We start from the raw sequence: 21,234 nt of genomic DNA, 5'->3' as shown, positions 1-21,234 counted from the left end.
GAGACCGCCAAAGATTCCATGAATTTTGCCTTTTTTTAAAATAAATATTTATTTATTTATTTTTGGCTGTGTTGGCTTTCTCCAGTTGTGGAGAGCCGGGGCCATTCTTCATCGCGGTGCGCCGGCCTCTCACTGTCGCGGCCTCTCTTGTTGTTGAGCACAGGCTCCAGACACGCAGGCTCAGTAGTTGTGGCTCACGGGCCTAGTTGCTCCGCGGCATGTGGGATCTTCCCAGACCAGGGCTTGAACCCGTGTCCCCTGCATTGGCAGGCAGACGCTCAACCACTGCGCCACCAGGGAAGCCCCCTGGTTATGTTTTTTATAGATGATGCTGAGTGTACGGATGGTCAGCTTTTTGGTAACTAGCAGTAACCATCAAGGGAAAAGCACCATCCTCAGCCTGGGAAGGAAATTCCCCAAGGAAGGAAGTCCTTGCTCACCTGGAGTTTACTGTATAATTGCTTAGTTTCAAAAAAAAGGGGGGGGCTTCCCGAATTTACCAGACATTTAAGGAAGAGAGAAGACCTATCCATCTCAAACTCTTCTAAAAAATTAAAGAGGAAGAAGTGCTTTTTCACTCATTCTATGAAGCCAGCATCACCATGATAAAAAAACCCATTCAAAGACAACACAAAAAAAAAAAAAAAAAAAAAAAAAAAAAAGGAATCTTTACTGACTGAGTGAGGAAGTGTGAATCAAGGTGTAGACAGAGGACAATAGAGTTAATTCCAGGAGGTAGAGAGGTCTTCTGGAGGCTAAGACTCTGAAGTTGTTAAATACACTTGGCCTGGGGAAAGAAAACACTCGAAGCCAATAATTAGGTTTCCTCTCTTTGGCACTTTCTAGTTGTGTGACGGGCAGATAGCTTAACCTCAATAAGTCTATTTATTCATCTGCAAAATGAGAATAATAATACCTCTGTTGAAGAGTTGTGTCCAAGATTAGAAACAAAATGTGTGAAAGTTTTAGAAGGCAGTGAGTATTCCGAGGCTGGCAACTGTCCTCTGGAAGAGTCCCATGCTCCCAGGCTGGTTTGAATGCCCAGCATCATTCTCTCTTCTCTTCTTCCATGCGGACAGTGTCCTATTGGATCCACCTGTACTTGCCTCACCATGTTAACATCACTTCCTTTCTTGCATCTGTCCCTTCATCTTTTTCTCCCTAGGGACCACTCTAATTCAGGCTTTGCCACCTGTAACCTGGAACATAGCTATCATCTGTGAGATATCATCTATGAGATCATCTATGAGGTTCTTGAGAACAAGGACCATATCTTAAGCATCTTTATAGTCTTAGTACCTTGTATAGTGCCTGGCACATAGGTGTACTAAGAAAACAATTTTTGAAAGTGCCTCCTGTCTTTTCACTTTCTAATCCATCGTGTACTCAGTCACCAGATTGGTCTTCTGAAAATACTTGTCATCTGAGCAATGTTTCGTTAAAATTCTTTGGAGATTCCCACTGACTTAGGGATCGCATTGTTGGAGCCTTTACTGCCCCCAGCTAGGAAGCTGCCTGCTCTTAGGCCACAGAGCAAGCTTCTTATCCTACCCTCCAAAGCCCACTAAGGACTGAATCCTGCCAGTAACCATGTGAGTAAGCTTAGAAACAGGTCTCCTCCCAGTTAAGACTTCACATGAGATCACTGCCCGGGCCAACAGCTTGACTACTTGACCTTGATGCAGAGGCACCCAGCTAGGCCATGCACAGATTCCTGACCCACAGAAGCAATGAGCTAATAAAGGCTTGTTGTTTTAAGCTAAGTTTTGGGGTAATCTGTTACACAGCAAGAGATAACTAATACACTTTCAATGTCACCCTCTTCTGGCAACTGTTGTATGTTGTCAAGTATTATTGAAGTTTTTGGTATTTGCTCTGTTAGAAATGAGCACAGTGCAACACATTCAGTTGATTCTCTGGAACAGGATGACTGAATATTCCTCGAGGGCCTTGACATAGAAGGTATGTAAGAAATGTTAATAGAGTGAGGTGCTCTTTCCACTGCAGCATGAATGCAGTGCAGTTTGCTGGGAGCTGGACCTGAATGAAAGACCTGAGACCCATGCTGTTTCTACCTCTTACTTTGGACAAGTCGTCTGAATCTCTCTGAACTTGAGTCCTCACTCACTCCCAACTGAGGGGCTATTTGCAATGAGCTGCAGAGTCCCTTTCCATGGACACTCTAGGATTCCGAGGTCACTAAGCAGCAGGTGAGACAGTTGCTTGGGGACCATGGAAAGAACAGGCAGCTTCCTAGTTGGGGGCAGTAAAGCCTCCAGCAATGCCATCCCTAAGAAGGTCTTTTGGCATCTCTTTGACGCCTTGACTTCAGAATTACATAAAGATCTAAAAGGCAGAATCTGATTGTATTTATGCTTACATAATTTAATAAAAGTGAGACTCCAGATCCACTGACTCCTGGCTTGTTGCTTTTTCCTCCAAAATCAGCATCCACATTCCTTTCGCTCCTCAGTTAGTTAACTTCTAGGTTATAATTTTGCTCAATGCAGCTCTGATGCCACGAACTTGAAAAGCAAACAAACACGCACAGTTAAGCCTCTGGAGCTCCTGGAAGTTTGGGGGATGGAGTCAGCCTGAGTGCTGGGGGAGACACATTTCCTGAGCAGGGAGAGGGTCTCTCCTGTGTCAACTCAGACTTCTAAACTGAGATGCCCACCCCCCCCTCCACCCCCCCACACGGATGGTGTGTAGGCTGGGTGACACACCTGTCCATACACAAAGAGGGATTCAGAGAAGAGCCCGAGCATAGGCTGCCACTCTGAGATCAAACACGGCCCCTGGGAGCCACCCACCTGGGGGCCACGGCAGAGCAGAGACTCCAGAGGGAACACTTGCGGTTTCCCTGCTCCGCCCCAGGGTCCAGCGGACGTCTGGCACCTTGGAGGCTAAACAGCTGAAGTGGAAGCCCTCTTCCTTACTCCCCCGCTTTCAAGGATTCAATAGCTCCTCACGCTACAGTGAAGTTTGTACCAAGCCTTCCCCTGGCACAGAACAGCCGACTCCATGCCTCTACCCTTTCTTTCAGTTTCTCCTCACTAATCCCTTCCACATATGCCGTGTTCCAGCCAATTTGTACTCCTCTAGTCCCTGAACACACCCCGTACTTTCTGTCTAGATGCCTCCGTTCCTGCCGCTCATTCCACCTGCGACGCACATTCTCCCTCCGTCAAAACTCAGCAAGATCTCCAGGGCTCAGTTCCAATGCTGCTCCCCGCCCTGCCCCCTAAAGTGGTTTCTGGTGCTCACGAGAAGATGTGCGCTGTCACCGTCCTGGTAATAACGTAGGAGTTTCTGCACCTTCTGCATTATAAACCCCTTAAAGACAGGAGCTTATAAATATTGGTTGAATTTTATGAATTTAATGTTTCATTCTGTTTGGCCTTCTTAGACCTGTTTATAATGCTGTTTAGGAACTCATATCGGGGGGGCGGGTTTTCTGAATAAATAAGGGTCAGCTAATGGAGATGGTATTTAAACATATTGTTGGATTAGAAAATAGAAAGGTAATATGTTAGAGTGCTCTAAACTGGTGACTAATAAATGTAAAATTAATACCAGTTAACGAAACTTGTAGCCTCCTTCTGCCACCCGGATATTAAAAACATCCATGACTTATTTTATGCAAAATCTCCTGCTGGTAAGTATCAGCTCTAGCCGTCTAGGTGAATAATCAAGTGTCATTTCTAATAAGTCAGTGGCTCCTGTCAAGAGTTGTAACCAATGAGAACTCACCCTGATGAGGTGGTGGCCACTGGTGTTGCCAAGCAACAGGCAAGCTGGGAGGCACGTTTAGATGCTCTTTTAGATTTAACCAGCGGCAAGTCAGAGTGGCATTATGATGCTAGCAAAGGAAAACCAAATTATAACCCAGGATGGGGTGCCCATGATGAAGAGTATGTTTTCTTTTGAATGCAAATGGAAAAGGAACATGTTTAACCAGAATTTAAACAGTCCATCATTATACCAATTTTAATTAGGAGACTAGGTGTCAGTGGAATACAGCTGTGCTGCAGGATAATGGTCTCTTGCTGCTAGATAAATACCTAGACGTTCTGGAAACTGGGCAACTTGTCAGGCAGGGACAATGTATTTTTGGACTCTGAAGTATTTATTACCACAGCCGTACTTGGTTATAATGACTTTCATTTTTATTGTCTGGAAGGATTAAGAAAGAAAAAGCAAATATTAAAAATAGGCTTCTGGAGGCTGATGCAGCCCAGAGAAAGCTGCTTGCTCCAACATTGCAGGAAGACCATGTTCTGTTACAGAAGCCCTCGTGCGTGATTGTCTGAAGCGTTTACAGTGAAAATTTAAAGGCCAAACTAAACTGTGATGACGACTGTAATTCTGCGAAGACTTTTGCTCTGAAATGGTCATGGCTAGGCATTTACTCATAAGCTGGCCAGATCAACTTAAATTTTTAAAAATTGTAGTCATTCCCGAGCAATATGTCTTCTCCAAGGCAGGAAAGGCCTAGAGGGAATAATAACCACATCTGTCTCTGTCTTTAAGCTTCGTACATTATTGACTGTGTCTTCCTGACAGGAAACATCTGGATGAAAGTGAAAAATTAGGCATTGAGCTGGATCAGCAGTGACTGGGAGGGATACCAGCCTTCCCTGTAGGTCTGATTTTCTGACTTTTCTTTCTTTCTTTTTTTTTTTTTTAAGTAGTCTGGTCAATCAAGATTTTATTATGTGTGATTTAAAGGTCATTAAAAATGCTGAAGCTAATTCTTTTTTTTTTTTTTCTGGTTGCGTTGGGTCTTCAGTGCTGCGCGTGGGCTCTCTCTAGTTGCGGTGCACGGGCTTCTCATTGCGGTGGCTTCTCTTGTTCTGGAGCACAGGCTCTAGGCGCTTGGGCTTCAGTAGTTGTGGTGCGTGGGCTCAGTAGTTGTGGCTCGCGGGCTCTAGAGCGCAGGCTCAGTAGTTGTGGTGCATGGGCTTAGCTGCTCCTCAGCATGTGGGATCTTCCCAGACCAGGGCTTGAACCCATGTCCCCTGCATTGGCAGACGGATTCTTAACCACTGCGCCACCAGGGAAATCCAGTCTGACTTTTCTTTAGCTGAGTCCCCATGTGCAGAGATACGATTTGCTCTTACTCTTGGGTGACACACAGAGCCAGCTTCAGGCTCTCCTGTTTGGAACTGCCAGGTCTCTTCTATCCACTCAGTGGGTCACCATCAGCTTAGTTATCTGGACAGATGAGCAAATGTCCATCACTTTTATTGGACTTTGAGGACTGAGAAGATTTGAGCTGCCGTATTGGGTTGGATCCGTGGTCCATCCAATGTGGAGCTTGGTCTCTGCTAGAAGTACTTGGTAATGGAGTTCCCCGTGAATCTACCTCCAAAGGCTTGGTGCTCAAAAGCCCCATCTCTCTCAGTAGCCGACTATGATATTAACTCCCCATGTTTTCACTTATTGAAAACTTATTTGAACGCAGAATAAACAAAATTAAACAGATTTATTTACTGCAGTTTTCCCCCCAAGCTTTTAATATGCACAGTGAATCCCTATGTGTAGAGGGAGCCAGTTTACAATATTTTACTGAATTCGATGACCATGGGGCCTTTCCAATCCTCAATTTCAAATCTTTTTCCCTGGTAGTTATTCACAGCTTGAAGTTCATCATCATATAAGTACGGTTTACATGCATGTCTCCTAAATGTGTTATTTTATTCTTGCTTACACTGAAGGTTATCTGCCACTTTTGTGCTGACTTACACAATCTTAGAAGAGCCTTAGAAACTTACTCCAACTGATTTAATATTTTTCAAACCAGAAGAACTTAGAGAAGTATACAAACGCATAAATTTCATGGTAGTCTCCCTCTGTCACATGAATTATAAAATTTAAAAATAAAATTAGTGCTAACCCGGGTCCCCAGGGAATCCCATTATTTATGTATTTCCTCAGAGAAGGATTAATTCAGCCCAAGTTTTGTTTCTTGAAACTAAATCTATTTACTTCCTGACCCATAATAAATTTTTACACAATCCCAGCGTTACTTAGTAATAGGCTTTGGTAAAGAATCTAGCAAAAGAGTCTGTAAAAATCCAAGTGAGTCTACTGGTTGCCCCTTTAAAAAAAATTAACCTCTTAGGAGATGGGGTGAAAATTCCGATAGGCTAATCAGACAGAATTTTCCCTAATAAAAAAATCCGTTGTTTTCCCAGCAATTCTCAGCCATCCTTTAATATAAATCCCAATAACTTGTCTGTCACTGGACTCTGATTTTGACAGTCTCTTCCGGGATCAGGGATGCATCAGTCAAATTTTCACTGGTTCTCTATCTCTCTATATTATCCCTGGTAAGACATAAACCAAAAACCAATTTTATTTTAAATAAAACCATGGATTCATGATAGAATGCTAATTTTAAAGTAACTTTCAGGCATTGTTGGCCAAGACAGCCCAATATCCACACAAATAAAGATAGTGCCATCCAGAACTATATTAATGACACCTACAGACACAGGGAGTAAAGTACTTAACTTAGGCTGCCAGCGGCTGAAGGCAAAAGCCTCAGAATTCCAAGGGAAAACACATCTTTATTTCAAGAATAAACTCTCAAGTTTGATAATAAAAGTTCCAAAGCAACTTACTAATTCAGAAAGGACTGGAGGTTATTGACATTCCATAGCTATTTGTGGGAAAACTGAGTCAGGTTCCCACGTCCCGGTGGAGTGCGGGCTCCCATGGGTTCCCCGAGCTTCTGTCTTCTGTCTCCTCTGCCCCAGGCCCTCGGTGAGCTTTCTTCTCCTCTTTGTGTCTCTGTGACCCGCTTTCTCTGTTTCTACATATGCCTAGACTTGAGACCCTCTAAAGAGAAAGCCAACGAGCGGCCACATCCTCTTATGTAATTTTTCTTTGATGAAATTATTTCCCTTTTGTTTCCCTTTTATCTCAGTTGTAACATATATCCTTAGGTAGAAAGCGTCTTGGTTCTGTGATTCCCTATCCATCCATCCATCCATCCATCCACCAATCCAACAAATCACTGTTGAGTGTCCGTTATGTGCGTCATGCTATACAGTTAACAATAAAGAAAAAATAAGTAAAATAAATGGGATGTTAGCTGGTGATAGTACCACAGAGAAAAATAAATCAGGGGAGGAGGGTGGGGTTCTGGGGCCCAGCTCTTACAAGCCTGGGGAGTCTGTGGGTCTGAGAAGGTCAGACGAGGGACCAAGAGGAAGACTTGCACCGCCAGTGCTTTCCAACAGGGCTCTAAGTAGAATCGTGCCAGGGCACTTGTAAAGCATACAGATTCTCAGTCGCCCTAGAAATTCTCATTCTGTAGGTCCTGGGGTGGCTGGAGTTATGTGTTTTAAACAAGGGTACTAGGTGATTTGGGCACAGCCCTTGGTCACACAGGGTTTGAGAACCAGTGACTAGAAAGAGAAAGCCAATGTGAGGTTAAAGTCCAGGGAAGCATCCAGAAACTTGGAGGGTCCCGGGCACTGGAGAAGGAGGCAGTCAGGACACTGACGTCTGGCAACTGATGTCTGGCAACCAGCCCTCCCATCTTTCTCCCCTCCACCCATCTTCCGTAGGATAGGAAGATCCTCCATCCGGTCTACGCTTTGGTGTAGAGTAACACTCCTTGCTCAGAGCCTCAAACCCTGCTCTTCATATACAAAGAGAACTGCTTTAGGAATTAGGAAAACTTTTCACTCCCAGCAAAGCTCCCAACTCCAGGACCATTGTCTCAGTAGGGCTCAGGAAAGCCTCATGTGCAAAGCTGAGCAAAGACCTCCTCGTTCTGGAAGTTGCCCACTGCCGCCTCTTTCTGAAGCAATGATTCAGTGGAGCAGAGAAAATCCAGGACGTGATTTATGGAGCATGAAACACACAGACATTGGCTTAACCTTTGAAAACTATTATCTTTGTCATGTACTTTTTAGTCCTCACGTTCCTTTCTATTTAACCAGCATTTAACACCTTTGGCTTCTCCTTCCTCCTTGAAAAGCGTTTCCCTTCCACATTCTCCTGGACTTCAATTTCAAGCTGTTCTTCCCAGATCGTCTTTGTAGGTCTCTCCTCTGCCCCTCACTTATATATGGTTCTCCCCAGCCCTCTTCTCCTGCTATATACACTCCTGGGGTGACCTCACCCATGTCTGTGTTTTCTCTCTCTCTTTTTTTTTTTTGTTGTGGCCTCTCCCATTGCGGAGCACAGGCTCCAGATGCGCAGGCTCAGCGGCCATGGCTCACGAGCCCAGCCGCTCCGCGGTATGTGGGATCTTCCCGGACCGGGGCACGAACCGGTGTCCCCCGCATCGGCAGGCGGACTCTCAACCACTGCGCCACCAGGGAAGCCCCCTGTCTGTCTTTTTGATGACCATCTTTCCTACCCTTCTCTCCTGAGCTTCATATCTGCAGCCAACTTCTGCTTGATGCATCTACTTAGATGCCTCCCAGACACCTTAAATTCACCAGGTCTAAATTCTCCGCAGGTGGGGACGAGGGTGACTAACTCTGCACTGAAATGGCATCCTTTCAACTGAAACCCAAGAACCTAAATTGAACTATATTGAGTAGAAAGATGATTTCCAATGGAGCTTTACGTTCACTTGTAGGATACGTTAAACAACGAGCTAGATCTGAAGCAAAACCCAGGGAATCTGTCTATGAAAATTTCTCTCCCCCTCCCTTCCCCCTCCCTCTTATTTATGGCTACTAGGCATCTCAGTGCTATGAACCACTTGGAGGAACTCTATTTTCTGCAGCTAATTCAGGCACTAAGAATTTGATTTCTGAACCAAAAGGAGAAAATGCTTGGGATTTCAGGAGCCCCGAATTTGTTTGGGCAATGATGCTGTATCAGTTTCTGGAGTGTATCCTGTAGGGCGTTAAAGAAATCTAGACCCTGATAAGATTCTTTCTTTTTTCCTCTTCACTGTCAAAAAAACTTTCTTTCTTACTTAGAAAAAAAAATCAGATACCCTCCATCAATTTATTTTTTAACAAATGATAAGATTCTTTCTGCATCTATAGCATTGTCAAGTCATTGTTTACTCACAAATGAGGAAGTGGGATGCAACGTGTTGTCAACCCACGGTTTACCTATCTCTCCACCCCATCCCTCCCCTTTTGGTTAACTCAGCATTTCAGTGACTAGATGTAATAAAGGTGACCCAAATAATGCTTTACAACTTTTTAAAGAAGCAGGCCCTTCCTTCAAACAAATTCTCACATGAAACCTCAGTATATAACGGGCTAACTGTGGAGCAGGGCTCCTGGTTCCAGCTGTAGCAGGATACCCCCCTCCTCATGTTTCCTTGTGGGTAATTTCTACCAGTGGTGGTTCCAGACTCTGGCTTTACATCAGAATCGCCTGGGGAGCTGTAAAATCCCCTCAGGCCCAGGCTGCATTCCAAACCAAACCAATTTAATCTAGATGTGGGACCCAGACAGCAATGGTTTGCAAAGCTCCCCAGATGACTCCCGTGTGTACCTGAGGCTGAGGAAGGCTGGGTCCTGCCCTCCCTTATCAGGCCAAGGCGTGCGAAGAGGGAACTGAGCGTGCGTGGGCCAGCCCTGGGGGCACGGGCTGGGGCGGGGCATGTTAGTGTGCGCTCTCGGCTGCCTTCCTGCTGTGGGGGGAGGCTGCAGTTGCCCACTCCGGGTGAAGCATTACCAAGCCCGCACCACTAGAAAGCAGGCTGTATTTCTCAAACAGCTTTACCAGTGAGAAAGGAGGTTTCTGTCTGAAACCTGTTTCCATACCTCAGTTGGTTCCAAACTTAGGCAGCAAATGGAGGGGTGTTGCTTCTGATACCCCTGGGTTTCCAAAGAGATCCCATTTGCTTCATCTCCCTTCCACCACCCTCCAGACAGTCCCTGGGGCAGTCCCAGGGAGCTTCAGAACAAGATAGGAGAAGCAGTCAAGCAGAGAGGTTAAGAGCATTCTGGAACTGGGTTCTAACCTTGGCTTTGCCACACTTACTAGCTATGTGACGTGAAGCGCATAATCTCTATGGGCCTCAGTTTCCTCATCTGTAAAATGGGATTGATAATAGTATTTACCTCACAGAGATGTGGTGAAGATTAAGTATGCTAATACGAACAGGAAACCTTACAGTGGCGTCTGGCACGTGGTAAGAGCTGTGTGAGTGTTAGCTGGCTGTGTAAAGGCTACGTATGGAAACACAAATCAAAACCGCACTGAGGGAAGAAAACAACAGAAAAACCTCACTGAGGATGGGCAGGATCTCTGGTTTCTGAGTTTATTTGGATGGGATTAATTATGAAGTCTGGAACCCTCTCCTCTTCTGGGGGACTTCAGAAGACTTAGAGGAATTCAGTAGGACCGTATGGGTGAGCATCTTGACTTGGAGCTCAGAGTAGCTCTCATGTATTGAACTGAAGACAGGCCGCTCCAAGGCCAGGCGCTCTGGAACAGCTAGATGTGGTGGCTGGCTCTGGAAGGGCCCTTGCTCTGGAGTTGCCCACGTACCTGGGACTCACACTGAGGCAACCCTTCAGCCACGTCACATCAGAAGGGCTCAAGGGCTCAGTCATGAGCTGTCGCTGTTGCAGAATTCAGAACAGGCATCAAAGCCAGATCAGCAGTTGAGGGGCCATCAGTGAGGATCAGGTGTGAGAGGACTTGGTCAGGAAGCAGGACAAACAGTAAGTTTTATTTATACAGCTGGTAGGGAAGGGTGGGTCCCTGGGTGGGGGAAGGCGGAAGCCCTGGGTTTAAGAGCATCTTGTAAATGAGACTTTGCCCTTGACTTGGCCACAAAGATTGATTTGGGCATGCCCCCCCCACCAAGAGTTCCGCCCAAGGACATCCTCGTATCCATGGCCATCTCTTCCCTATTTCAGACTTGATTCAAAGCTCACCTTCATTTCAAGATGTTCTCTAGTTCCTTGCTATGTAAAGTGTGGTTCATCGTTCAGAAGCATCCACATCACTTGGGAGCTTGTTAGAGATGCAGAGTCTCAGGCCCCACCCCAGACCTACTGCATCAGAATCTGCACTTTAACAGGATTCTCAGGTGATCCGTTACACATGAAAGTCTGAGGAGAGCCCCTCCAGTTTTCTCCTGGGTGCCCCCAAACTGCCCGGGGCAGAGCCTTGGGATTTAGCAGAAGTACCCTGAGTGCTTGTTGACTCACTACAGATTCTTGGCAACTGAGGCTGCGGAAGGCTGGAGAAAGGGCAGACACTCAAGTACAGTTTCCTGTGCTTCGGGGATAATAGGGAGGTTTGACGGGCGTAGTGGGCGGGGCAACGGACAAGTGGCGCAAAGTGAACCGGCTCCATCATAACCTGGAGAGAGGAAGCCTGCTCTTTATGGAAGAGAGTCTGTGTTTCCCAGGTCTTACCTCATTCAGCTTTTCAGGACTGAAAGCAGACGTCAGGACACTTCTGACCTCTTCCCATCGTTTGTCACGTAAAAACAGGACACTGTCGGCCACCGGTTTGGGCTCCAAACCTGATGCCTGGTGGAAAGTGATAAGCAGAGAGTTAGGACACAAGGGAGCCCAAGACGCCTGGGTGGCAATACAGTCCACGATAAACACTCTGGTTCAAGTCACCCGTGACCAATAATTAGGAGACTTCTCTTGCAAGGATGTAAGGAATATAAAGGCTCATGGACAATGGTCTCTAGATGCACGGCCGAGGACCCACCGGGAGCAGATGGGGAAGCGCCGCTGGCCCAGTTCTATCTTGTTACTCTGTGGTTATCGCTGTAAATAACTCAGCGGCTTCTGTGTGTTCTGCAGCCCCCCTGCAGAGTGAGAGTTCCCGGAGGACCCCGCAGCAGGCTTCTTGGAGGTGGGCTCGTCTTTCCTGGGATTGAGTTTCATGTCTGAACTATTTGGCAAGGGTTTTTGTGTGTCTGGATTGGTTACGTTGGGCCAGGAGTTGACAGACTCGTGTCTGGGTCTTTGGAATATGCCTGGGGGTGGGGAAAAAGAGAGTCCTTCAGAAGCATATGCCCCGACAGAGCTGCTCCAAGAGAACTCCTTCCTGTCATGATGTTTCCGTGTTCTTCCACTCATTCATTCACTCATTCTTCTCATTCAGTGAATGTTTGTTGAATGTCTAATATGTACGAGAAGTTGGCTATACGGTGCTGAATAAAGAAGACGTTGCGTTGGCCCTCAATGAGTTGATAGTCTAGTGGGGAAGCAGACAGTTACCTCCTAAACTAACAAATAGCTGTCATTACATTTCATGGGAAAGTGGGTGTTATGAAGGGGGAGAGAGGGCAGCGAGCTGAGAAAATGATAGGGGATTAAATGGCCAGGAAGCCTTCTCTGAGGAGGAGACAGTCCAGCTGAGTCTGGAAGCACACAGAAAATGAGGTCTCCTTATCCCTTCTTCCCAGGCCATTCTCTTCTTTCCTAAGACCACCGACTCCCACCAAACGGTCAAAGCTGGGGGCCCTTACAGCTGTTCAGAGCCCTGAGCCCCGGGGCTGCAGGGTGAGGGGAAATAGGGGGACTGGAGGACAAAGCATTCTTCAGAACTGCCTGTGATATACGGTTTTGCTATTTCTTTTCACTGTTTTAATTATAGTTGAAACATGAAGCCAGCCACCGTAACTCAGAAGCCTTGTAAAAACTCCTGTTCAGAGGAAAGTGATAATTTTCTGATAAAATATGAACACTCAAAATAACCTATAATACATAACTGCAAAGTATCTGGGGGGATTTAATTATATATTAGAACCAAGTTGCTGGGATATTTTTTCTGCAGAGGAATACCTCTCTATATTTAGAATAAAATTCTTTAGGAGTGCCGTGGTCACTATACAGAATTGTGGTTTTATGGAATTTTTAGAGCATAACCCATTTGTTTGGGTTCCAGAATCAAAGGAGGAAATGGTACATTTTGTATACTGGCAAACGCCAGTCCTCTGCCACACTACCTGTCATAAAGCATTTCACTCCAAGGAAAGCTGGGTGGTGGTTTATGGGCTTCTGATGAAACAGAAGAAATTGGAGATAAGAGTCAAGGTTGACTGGATTTTGTGTCTGTCCTTTAGACCTAAGGACTGGCTCCATGATAGTTTTTATCTTGCACTTGGAGGACAAATCCAGCCCTTGTGCAATATGTCAGCATCGTCTCCCTCACCAGCTTGCCACGACAATACTCTCCCTTCAGCCTACAACTTCCATTAGAATTCTTCATTCTCTGATGGAAGATTTCAGAAGCATTGGTTAGAGTAACCAATCTATTTTCTTTTCTAGATACGATACTGGAAGAGGGAAAGTGGCAAGTTGGTCATTTCAGAAGAGCAGTCGGTTGGTGAGGGGACAGTCTGACAGATTTTAGAATGCGTAGCTGGAAAGAGAAGGTTTGGAAGATCAGATTGTGGTCCTTAGTCTGTACTTAAAAAATATCTATTGAATGCGTATTACATGGAAGAGACTTGGCTCTTTTTTTTTGACCCTGGGTGGTAGAATTAGGTTCAATAGTGAGAGCTATGGGGAAAATTCCAGCTCCTCTAAAGGAGAACTTCCCAGTAGTCTAAATAACTAATAAAAATAACCTGCCTTGGGGCTTCCCTGGTGGCGCAGTGGTTGAGAATCTGCCTGCTAATGCAGGGAACACGGGTTCGAGCCCTGGTCTGGGAGGATCCCACATGCCATGGAGCAACTGGGCCCGTGAGCCACAACTACTGAGCCTGCGCGTCTGGAGCCTGTGCTCCGCAACAAGAGAGGCCACGAGAGTGAGAGGCCCGCGCACCGCGATGAAGAGTGGCCCCCGCTTGCCACAACTAGAGAAAGCCCTCGCACAGAAACGAAGACCCAACACAGCCATAAATAAATAAATAAAGCAAAACTGTCAACAAGTAAAAATAAACACAATTATTTAAAAAAAAAAAAAAATAACCTGCCTTGAGCGATGAGCCCCTATCACTAGAGCCTGTACCCCACTTCTCGGAAATTCTGAGCAGGAGGTTTGAGTGATCTGTGGGCAGCCCATCCCGGGATGAGAAGCTCCCAGCTCAGGCTGCAGGGTTTCCAGTGCACAGCACAGTGTTTCACATATAACAATGAGACCTGCCTCAAAACAGACAGGGGTCAGGCAAATGAGGTTGCACACCTGGGTTTCTGATTCTCTGCAGTCTGTTCGGTCTTTAAGTAAGAACTTCTGCCTCTTGGAGCTGTGGACCCATCATGTGAGTTGACCCTTCTCCAATAAAGATGCTAAAAAAAAAAAGGAGGGACTTCCCTGGTGGTGCAGTGGTTAAGAATCCGCCTGCCAATGCAGGGGACACGGGTTCGAGCCCTGGGCCGGGAAGATCCCACATGCCGCGGAGCAACTAAGCCCGTGCGCCACAACTACTGTGCCTGCGCTCTAGAGCCTGCGAGCCACAACTACTGAGCCCGCGAGCCACAACTACTGAAGCCCGTGTGCCTGGAGCCCGTGCTCCATGCAACAAGAGAAGCCACCGCAGTGAGAAGCCTGCGCACCGCAACGAAGAGTAGCCCCCGCTCGCCACAACTAGAGAAAGCCCGCGCGCAGCAACGAAGACCCAACACGGCCAAAAATAAATAAATTTATTTTTTAAAAAAGAAATGCAAAGCTGAAAAAAGTAGTCAGGTTTTGAATGCAGTGACGAGAGCTTCCCTAAGTCATGGGCCAAACCATTCTCACTTAAACTTAAATCTCCCTGCACCCATTTGAAAACCTGAATGTTTTCTTTTACTCGATGTTTTATTTAAGAGAAAGGGGACCAGAAACTCTAGATGAGTTAGTTTTCAAAAGCTGTTGGTGGAGAGGGACTTGTTGCAGGTGTGGGCGAGGCATATTTGTGGCTAACTTCCTGAGGCCCCTCTGTCCCTTGTGGGTAGCAGCGGGCAGGTCCCTGGGGGCCCAGCACGGGTGGCCTGATCCATCTGGAGCCCCGGGTGGCGTCTGCCTGGCTCCCGAGCTCTGTGACCAGCTGCGCTCCTGCCCTCGGCATGGGGCACTGCTGCAGACACAGGGGCTAATAAGGTTTCCAGTGCCGTATTTGCCTCAGAACTTTAGCAGTCTTTGCCAGGGCCGAGTGCCGCGTGGTTTCACAGGAACTCGTCGTATGATTCCAACATCCGTGTGCTGAGAGGGTGACAGTAGCGTTGGAGAGGCTGTACCTGGGGAGCCAGGCCCTGGGGGTCCTGAATAAAACCACGCCCCAAATCTATCACGTGGCTTTAGATGTGAGTCGATGGCGTGAACCTGTGCCTGGAGAGTTGACTCCCATGTTGCCTGTGAGGCCCTGAGGGCTGGCACCTCACCCCACACACGGGTGACCACCACCACCTTCCGCTCCACTCCACTCCACAAACGTGTGATGGAACCTGGCAGTGGGCATGCCTGCTGCCTGACCTTCTCGCCACGCTCATCTCAGACCAGGGCTCAGAGCTCCTGGCAGCAGGTTTAGTGATCAAACACACCCTCTCCATTCCCGTATCCAACTAGACCAACCCAACGTGGGCCAAAGGCCTCCCTACCTCTCAGCACCCTTCCCACGGCTTCCCCAACTCTGGGCCTTAATGACAGGCCGGAAGTACAGCGTTCTACTGCTGGTTAGGACCATTTCTGCTGAATCAAGTGGACCCAGCTCCAGTTTCCGCAGATAATAAAAAAAGAGCTGCCCGCGTGGCCTCATTGAGTACCTGATAGCAAGAGGAGCTAATTAAAAATACCTGCATAAAAATAGCCAAGTCCAGAAGTGCTGGGGCAACTGAGGTTCTTTCCATGCTAAGGAGACTGATAGGGCTTTACAGATAAACTGTGGTTGCACCACTGGAAGCAACTTGAGGAAGTGTTGAGGGCAGTGATAGAGGCCCAAGGGGTCCATTCGGAAAACGGGCAAGAGAACGTTCCATGGAACTGAGCGCCTCGAAAATGTGAACGGGAAAGCGTGATATAGGAACTGCCACCCTGGGTCCAAGCCGTAGAGTCTGTTCAGCCCGGTGTTCTTGGATTGGAAAAAAATATATCATTCAACAATTTTTGAATTCAAGTATTTGCTCAATACTGACTTATATCAGGGAGTTCCCTGTGGTGTCGTCCCAACTCCAGCCAGTGTGCTCTGTCAGTCCCTCATGGGATGCCTACAGGTCACACCAAATTTCAGAGCTAAACCCAGCTTCCCCATCCCGGCCGCTCTCCATAGGCTGTCGGGGGCACACATAAGTCAAGCCTGGATTTGTGAGCAGAGATGGGTTCTTACAGCTGGAAGATGAAATCATGCGTTATTTAAGTTCCTTTTCACTTCATGTATCAAACTAATATGCTGAGGTATTTTCTGTCTCACAAGGGACCATTTGGTAGAAGCTTGCATGGAGTAAGCGTTTAATGTTTACTGAATGAATGTATAATAAAGCTGAGTCGCTGAACGCTTAGGTAAACATGGCTTATTAGAGGGAAGGTGGCATGGTGTCAGGAAGAAAAAATCAGGCCTCGCTAATCTCCTTGAGTTCTTTGAGCAGATAAATAAGCATATGGATAAGAGGGAACCACAGAACCCAATGTAATTTGACTTTCAAAACCTGTGAGAAAATCCCCCTCTAAAGTTGGTTTTTTGAAGATTGAGTCACTAAGCATTGTTTCATCATGAATATGGGATTGGCTTAAAGACCATAAACAAAGCTAAAGATAAGTGCCTACATTCCCAGATGGAAAATTACAAACATTGGGGTTTCCTAGAGATCTAATCTTTGCTGGATCTCTTTTCATGTTTGTGAATGACCTACAAGAGGATGTACATATTGAATCTCCAGGTACTACCTAGTTCTTCTGGGGAGAATGTCAAGTTGATGGAGATTCTGCTTGAACAAGAATATATCGGATACTGAGTAGTCGTTATGTGTTGGGCCCTGAGATATAAAAAAAGAAGGACAAGGCTTAAAGTTAATCAAGTTAGGGTGAAAGCCGTGCACTCGTTCATGGTAAATAGTAGAAGGCACGATGGGAGCGATTGTGAAAATGAGTAATGCAGTTGATCAATGCTGTTAGCGTTCAGAGAAGAGGAAAAGTAAATGAGGGTTGAGGTGGGGAAAGCTTCATGGGGGGAGCAGAATTTGAGGAGAATCTGGACGAATACCAAGGGTTCGGATGGGTGTGGGAGAAGTGGAGGATCTTCTTGTTAATAGCAGCTAATGCACGGTGAAAACTTGTCTCGCCTGCGTGTAAAGCAGGACTTATACACATAATTTCATTTAGCCTTACAACAGCCTAGTAAGGCAGAGCATATCCCTGTTTTCCAAAGGAAGAATGAGAGGCTTAAAGAAGTAATTTGCTCAAGTTCACATTGCTAGTAAATATAAGACCCACTGCTGTGCTGTCTCCAATTCTAGCGGAGGTGTCAGCATGAGCAAAGGCACTGGGGCAGGGCTTTTGGAGAGGTTGCAGAGAGAATGGAGAGGCCGCTCCAGCTGGCGTGACTGCTTGTACTGGGGAGCAGTGAGAGCTGAGGTGGGAGCATATGTAGTGGATCTAAACTATAGGGGCCCTTAAATCTCACCTGAGGAACTTGAACTTTGTCTTGAGGACACTGCGTTGAGTGAAAGAAGGAAATTAGAACCACATTCTGGAGGTTGGGGCTTAGAGATCTTAGTCAGGGGGTGGGGAAAAATAGGGAGGGTAGGCACATGGTTTGGAGGAGAAATGGACTGAAACTGAGCAGCTTGATTTGGTCCCCTCTGCTTGAACGTGTATTTTGAGTATGTGTCTGCCCCTAGGACATCAATCAGAGAGCAGCTCTATTCCAGGTCAGCTTGAGGGGTCTTATACCTTGGTTACATCTTGGATGTCACGTGAACATGACAGCATGGAGACACGTGGCTGACGTGTCCCATCTCACTGCTCAGAGGCTCAGCCTTGGCCAAGAACCGTGGCAGCCCTTGGAGTGCTTTCCATGCCTGCCAGCACGCGGCTTGGCGGTCAGGGCCCTTGACTCACTGGCTTCCTCTGTTTCTCTAATCAACCTTCCTTGCTGAGTCTGGGGGAGCAGCAATCTGTGACTGCCTTTAACCATCAGACTCAGTCTCTAAAATCCCAAGGCCACAAAAACCTTCAGGGGACTTTGAACAGGAAAGTAACAGCAGAGTATTTGGGGAGAGAATCAAACGGAGGCAGAGAAGCGGCTAAGCTTCTGTATTTCCTTCAGCCATTCTGAGGTGATGGAGGAGTTAGCAGGCCGGGCGATCACCCCCTCCCAGATCACCTCCTTCTAATGGCCATGTGGTGCCTGGAAGTGTGCGTGGTGCTCTGGGGCCGGAAGATGAGTGTGTTTTGGGCGAGTAACAATTACTTAATGAAACCTTGATAATCCAGAGACGTCACCTAGGCAGCTGTTACAATAGTGACAGTAGAAAGAGCCCTGGACTTGAGTTGGGAGATGGCACCTAAACCCTAATCGTCTTCCTCCTGTTAGTCATATGACCAGGGTTGTCACTTAACCTGAGCCTTAGTATCTTTGTCAGTAAAATAGAGATGATAATTGTACCAGTCTCATAAGTTCCTGTGAAATTTAATGAGAAAAACAAAACAAAACAAAACACAACACTCTGGACAGCTCAACCAGTACAGAAAGCTAGGGGGCTACTGCTAATTTCTTTAAGACTCAGTCCCAGGCACCTTACGTCTAATAAGCCTTTCCTGGTTCCCATCCTGGATGGTGCAGTGTTTTCCATGCTCCCCGTACCGTATTGTACTGGTCTCTTTCCTCTCTGCCTCTGTCATTAGACTATAAGCTCCTCAAGGATGAGGCTGAGTTTTCTCTTTCTAATCATTACCTAGACAGCGCCTGGTATATATGGCAAGTGTGCAGAAGTTTGTCAAATAACCAAGAGTGCATACATTGCTTACTACTCCTATAAGAATGGAAGATGAGTTTAATTTGGCAAAAAAAAAAGGTTGGCGCATAGTGATTCTCTGATTTCTCACAAGCAATTATTTATCAACTCACTTTAGACTTCTTCCAAAAATCAGCATGAAAGTTATTGATCATCTCTGCTAGAATTCTCATCTCCTCATTTTTGGAAAATTTGGACAGCACTGAACTTTGCCATTTTCTGTCACCTCTTCCATTCTTTGGAAATTCTCATCAAAGATAAAAAGCAGGATGTGTGCTTTCAAAAAAAGATGGAGCACGTACATCCTTTAGTGGGTTAGAGACTTGTTACCTGGGGATGAAGTTCCCTCGTAATGTTACTTGTCTTCTTTTTCCAGCCTTAATTAAGATGTTTATACTCTCTGGGAAGGGAGTAAGCACGGGAAGCTTGATATTTTGCGTTCCCTCTGATATTTATTAACCTTGCTCGGTCTTCCTCGGTCACTTGACTGAGGTCACTTGACCCTCTGGATTCCTCTAGCTTTGAACACAGCTTTAAAAACCCTCCCGGTTTTAGAATTTTATTAGCCCCAACCCCTCTTGAGTTTTAGCTTTCTTGAAGCGTCTCTTAAATGTAAATGCCATTCTTTTGTAGCAGTCCTATACATCTCTTTTGAAAACTCAAATTCACTGGGGAGCACAGTTTTGAGTTGAACTGATCTAAACCCTACAAAAGGTCCAATCACATCCCTGTTAGATGTGACGTGCTGTCCTTGCATCTGAGAATGATTCCCCATCCATCCATATGAAGAAAGAAAATTACATACCATTCTGTTGGTGAAGTTACTGAACTTCTCAACCAATACCTGCTTGATCATGTCTGGGTCAGAGATAACAATAAACATCTGACGACCAAGATAGTACCTGGGAGGAATAAGAAAATTACTTTAAAATGTGTTGTATTTATCTGCCCTCTTCTCCGTTCCAGAAAGAATTCACAGTGGCTTAGACTGAAGGATAAAAGATAAATAGGAGGTAAAGGTGTGGAGAAAATGAGGAAATGCATGGCTAAGCTTGAGGAATAGCAGAGCTGTGATGATCTAACACCAACTTTCATTCCACAAACATTTATGGAATCCTGCCTTGTACCAGTCCCTGGAGACTCTGGGTTGGATAAGATACAGTCTTTACCCCCAAGGAGCTCATACCTTGATAGGAAAGACAGATCTATAAATTTAAACACAATCATAAGGAATTCATAAGATCCAGTAGTAAGACCAAGGAGGAAAATGGCAGAGGACAGTGCTGTCCACGTCTTCCAAAACGAGGGAGATAGGCATTCTAGCAAGAGAAGACCAGTAACTTGTATACTGGTTCTTGGAGAGAGTCTAAAGTGAATTAATAAACACCTGTGAGAATTCAGGAACGATTAAACCTGCTGGGGAAGCGTTGAACATATGGTTGCTACACCTACCTGTGGAGGAGCTCAAGAGATACTTATGACACTAATGAAGAAATGGAGGAAAGGCTTAGCCAGTCAGTGGTGGTGGTGAATTCCCACAGGAAGCTGCGCTTAAGGACATGTTATGTTTATTAAAGTGCTGGTGCACAAAAGTGCTGGGGCACAAAAGCATGCGGACCCAGTCACAGCCTCCAAGGGTCTCACAGTCTGGTGGCAGTGACAATTAGGTAATCACCATATACTGTGACATCTGGCAAGCATGGGTGACATTGGAGACACACCCAACTCAACCCCTGGAGAAGAGAGAATGAAGTCTTCCTAGAGGTGGTGCTTCCTAAAGTGAGTTCTGAGAGATGAGCGAGAGTTACTCCAGGAAGGTGGGTGGCGAAGGTGAGTGAGGGTGTACCAGGCAGACGAATCAGTTGTGCAGTTATCCAGGGACAAGACTGCTTGGAGGAACTATGTGTGCTTGGCTACCAACTGTATAAAGCAAACTAGAGTGATGACAAGTGGGCCCACTGCATAATGCCACGTTTCTAGTACTGTATATGGAATTATATTTTCAGGATGTAATGTGATCGCTGGCATATCCAGCTCAGAGCGGTAAGGAACAAAGTCCCACGACATGAAAGCAGCAAAGTTTACTTTGATTTCTTAGTTACTTAAAACTTCTCATGAGCTACAAGGGTCTTTAATGTTTTAACTCTTCCCCTTCTCACTAACTAGGGGAAAAAAAATATTTGTCTGGCACATGTCAGGCACTCAGAAATATTCATCTGAGTGATCATATTTCCCAAAACGGTTAGAGAAACCTTTGGGACACAGGAATTCAACAGATGTGGTGAAGAAAGAATACTAACTAGTTTTTAAAAATTGATTTTAGGGGCTTCCCTGGTGGCGCAGTGGTTGGGAGCCCGCCTGCCGATGCAGGGGACGCGGGTTCGTGCCCCGG

The 21,234-nt window shown here is 46.2% G+C and overlaps 1 protein-coding gene across 1 annotated transcript in view; it reads right to left on the bottom strand.

The window, feature by feature from the left end:
* The window catches only part of TBXAS1 (thromboxane A synthase 1), a 152,736-nt gene that overhangs the window by 64,875 nt on the left and 66,627 nt on the right, over positions 1–21,234 (bottom strand). The window contains exons 4-5 of the mRNA XM_007466614.1: positions 19,648–19,744; positions 11,364–11,480 (exon numbers count right to left, since the gene is read on the bottom strand). Coding sequence (XP_007466676.1) covers positions 11,364–11,480; positions 19,648–19,744 — 214 coding nt within the window. The remainder of the gene's footprint in view (positions 1–11,363; positions 11,481–19,647; positions 19,745–21,234) is intronic.

Source organism: Lipotes vexillifer, unplaced genomic scaffold (assembly GCF_000442215.2).
Source record: "Lipotes vexillifer unplaced genomic scaffold, Lipotes_vexillifer_v1.1 scaffold71, whole genome shotgun sequence".
Taxonomy (NCBI): Eukaryota; Metazoa; Chordata; class Mammalia; order Artiodactyla; family Lipotidae; genus Lipotes; species Lipotes vexillifer.
This window is presented reverse-complemented; position numbering and strand designations above follow the sequence as displayed.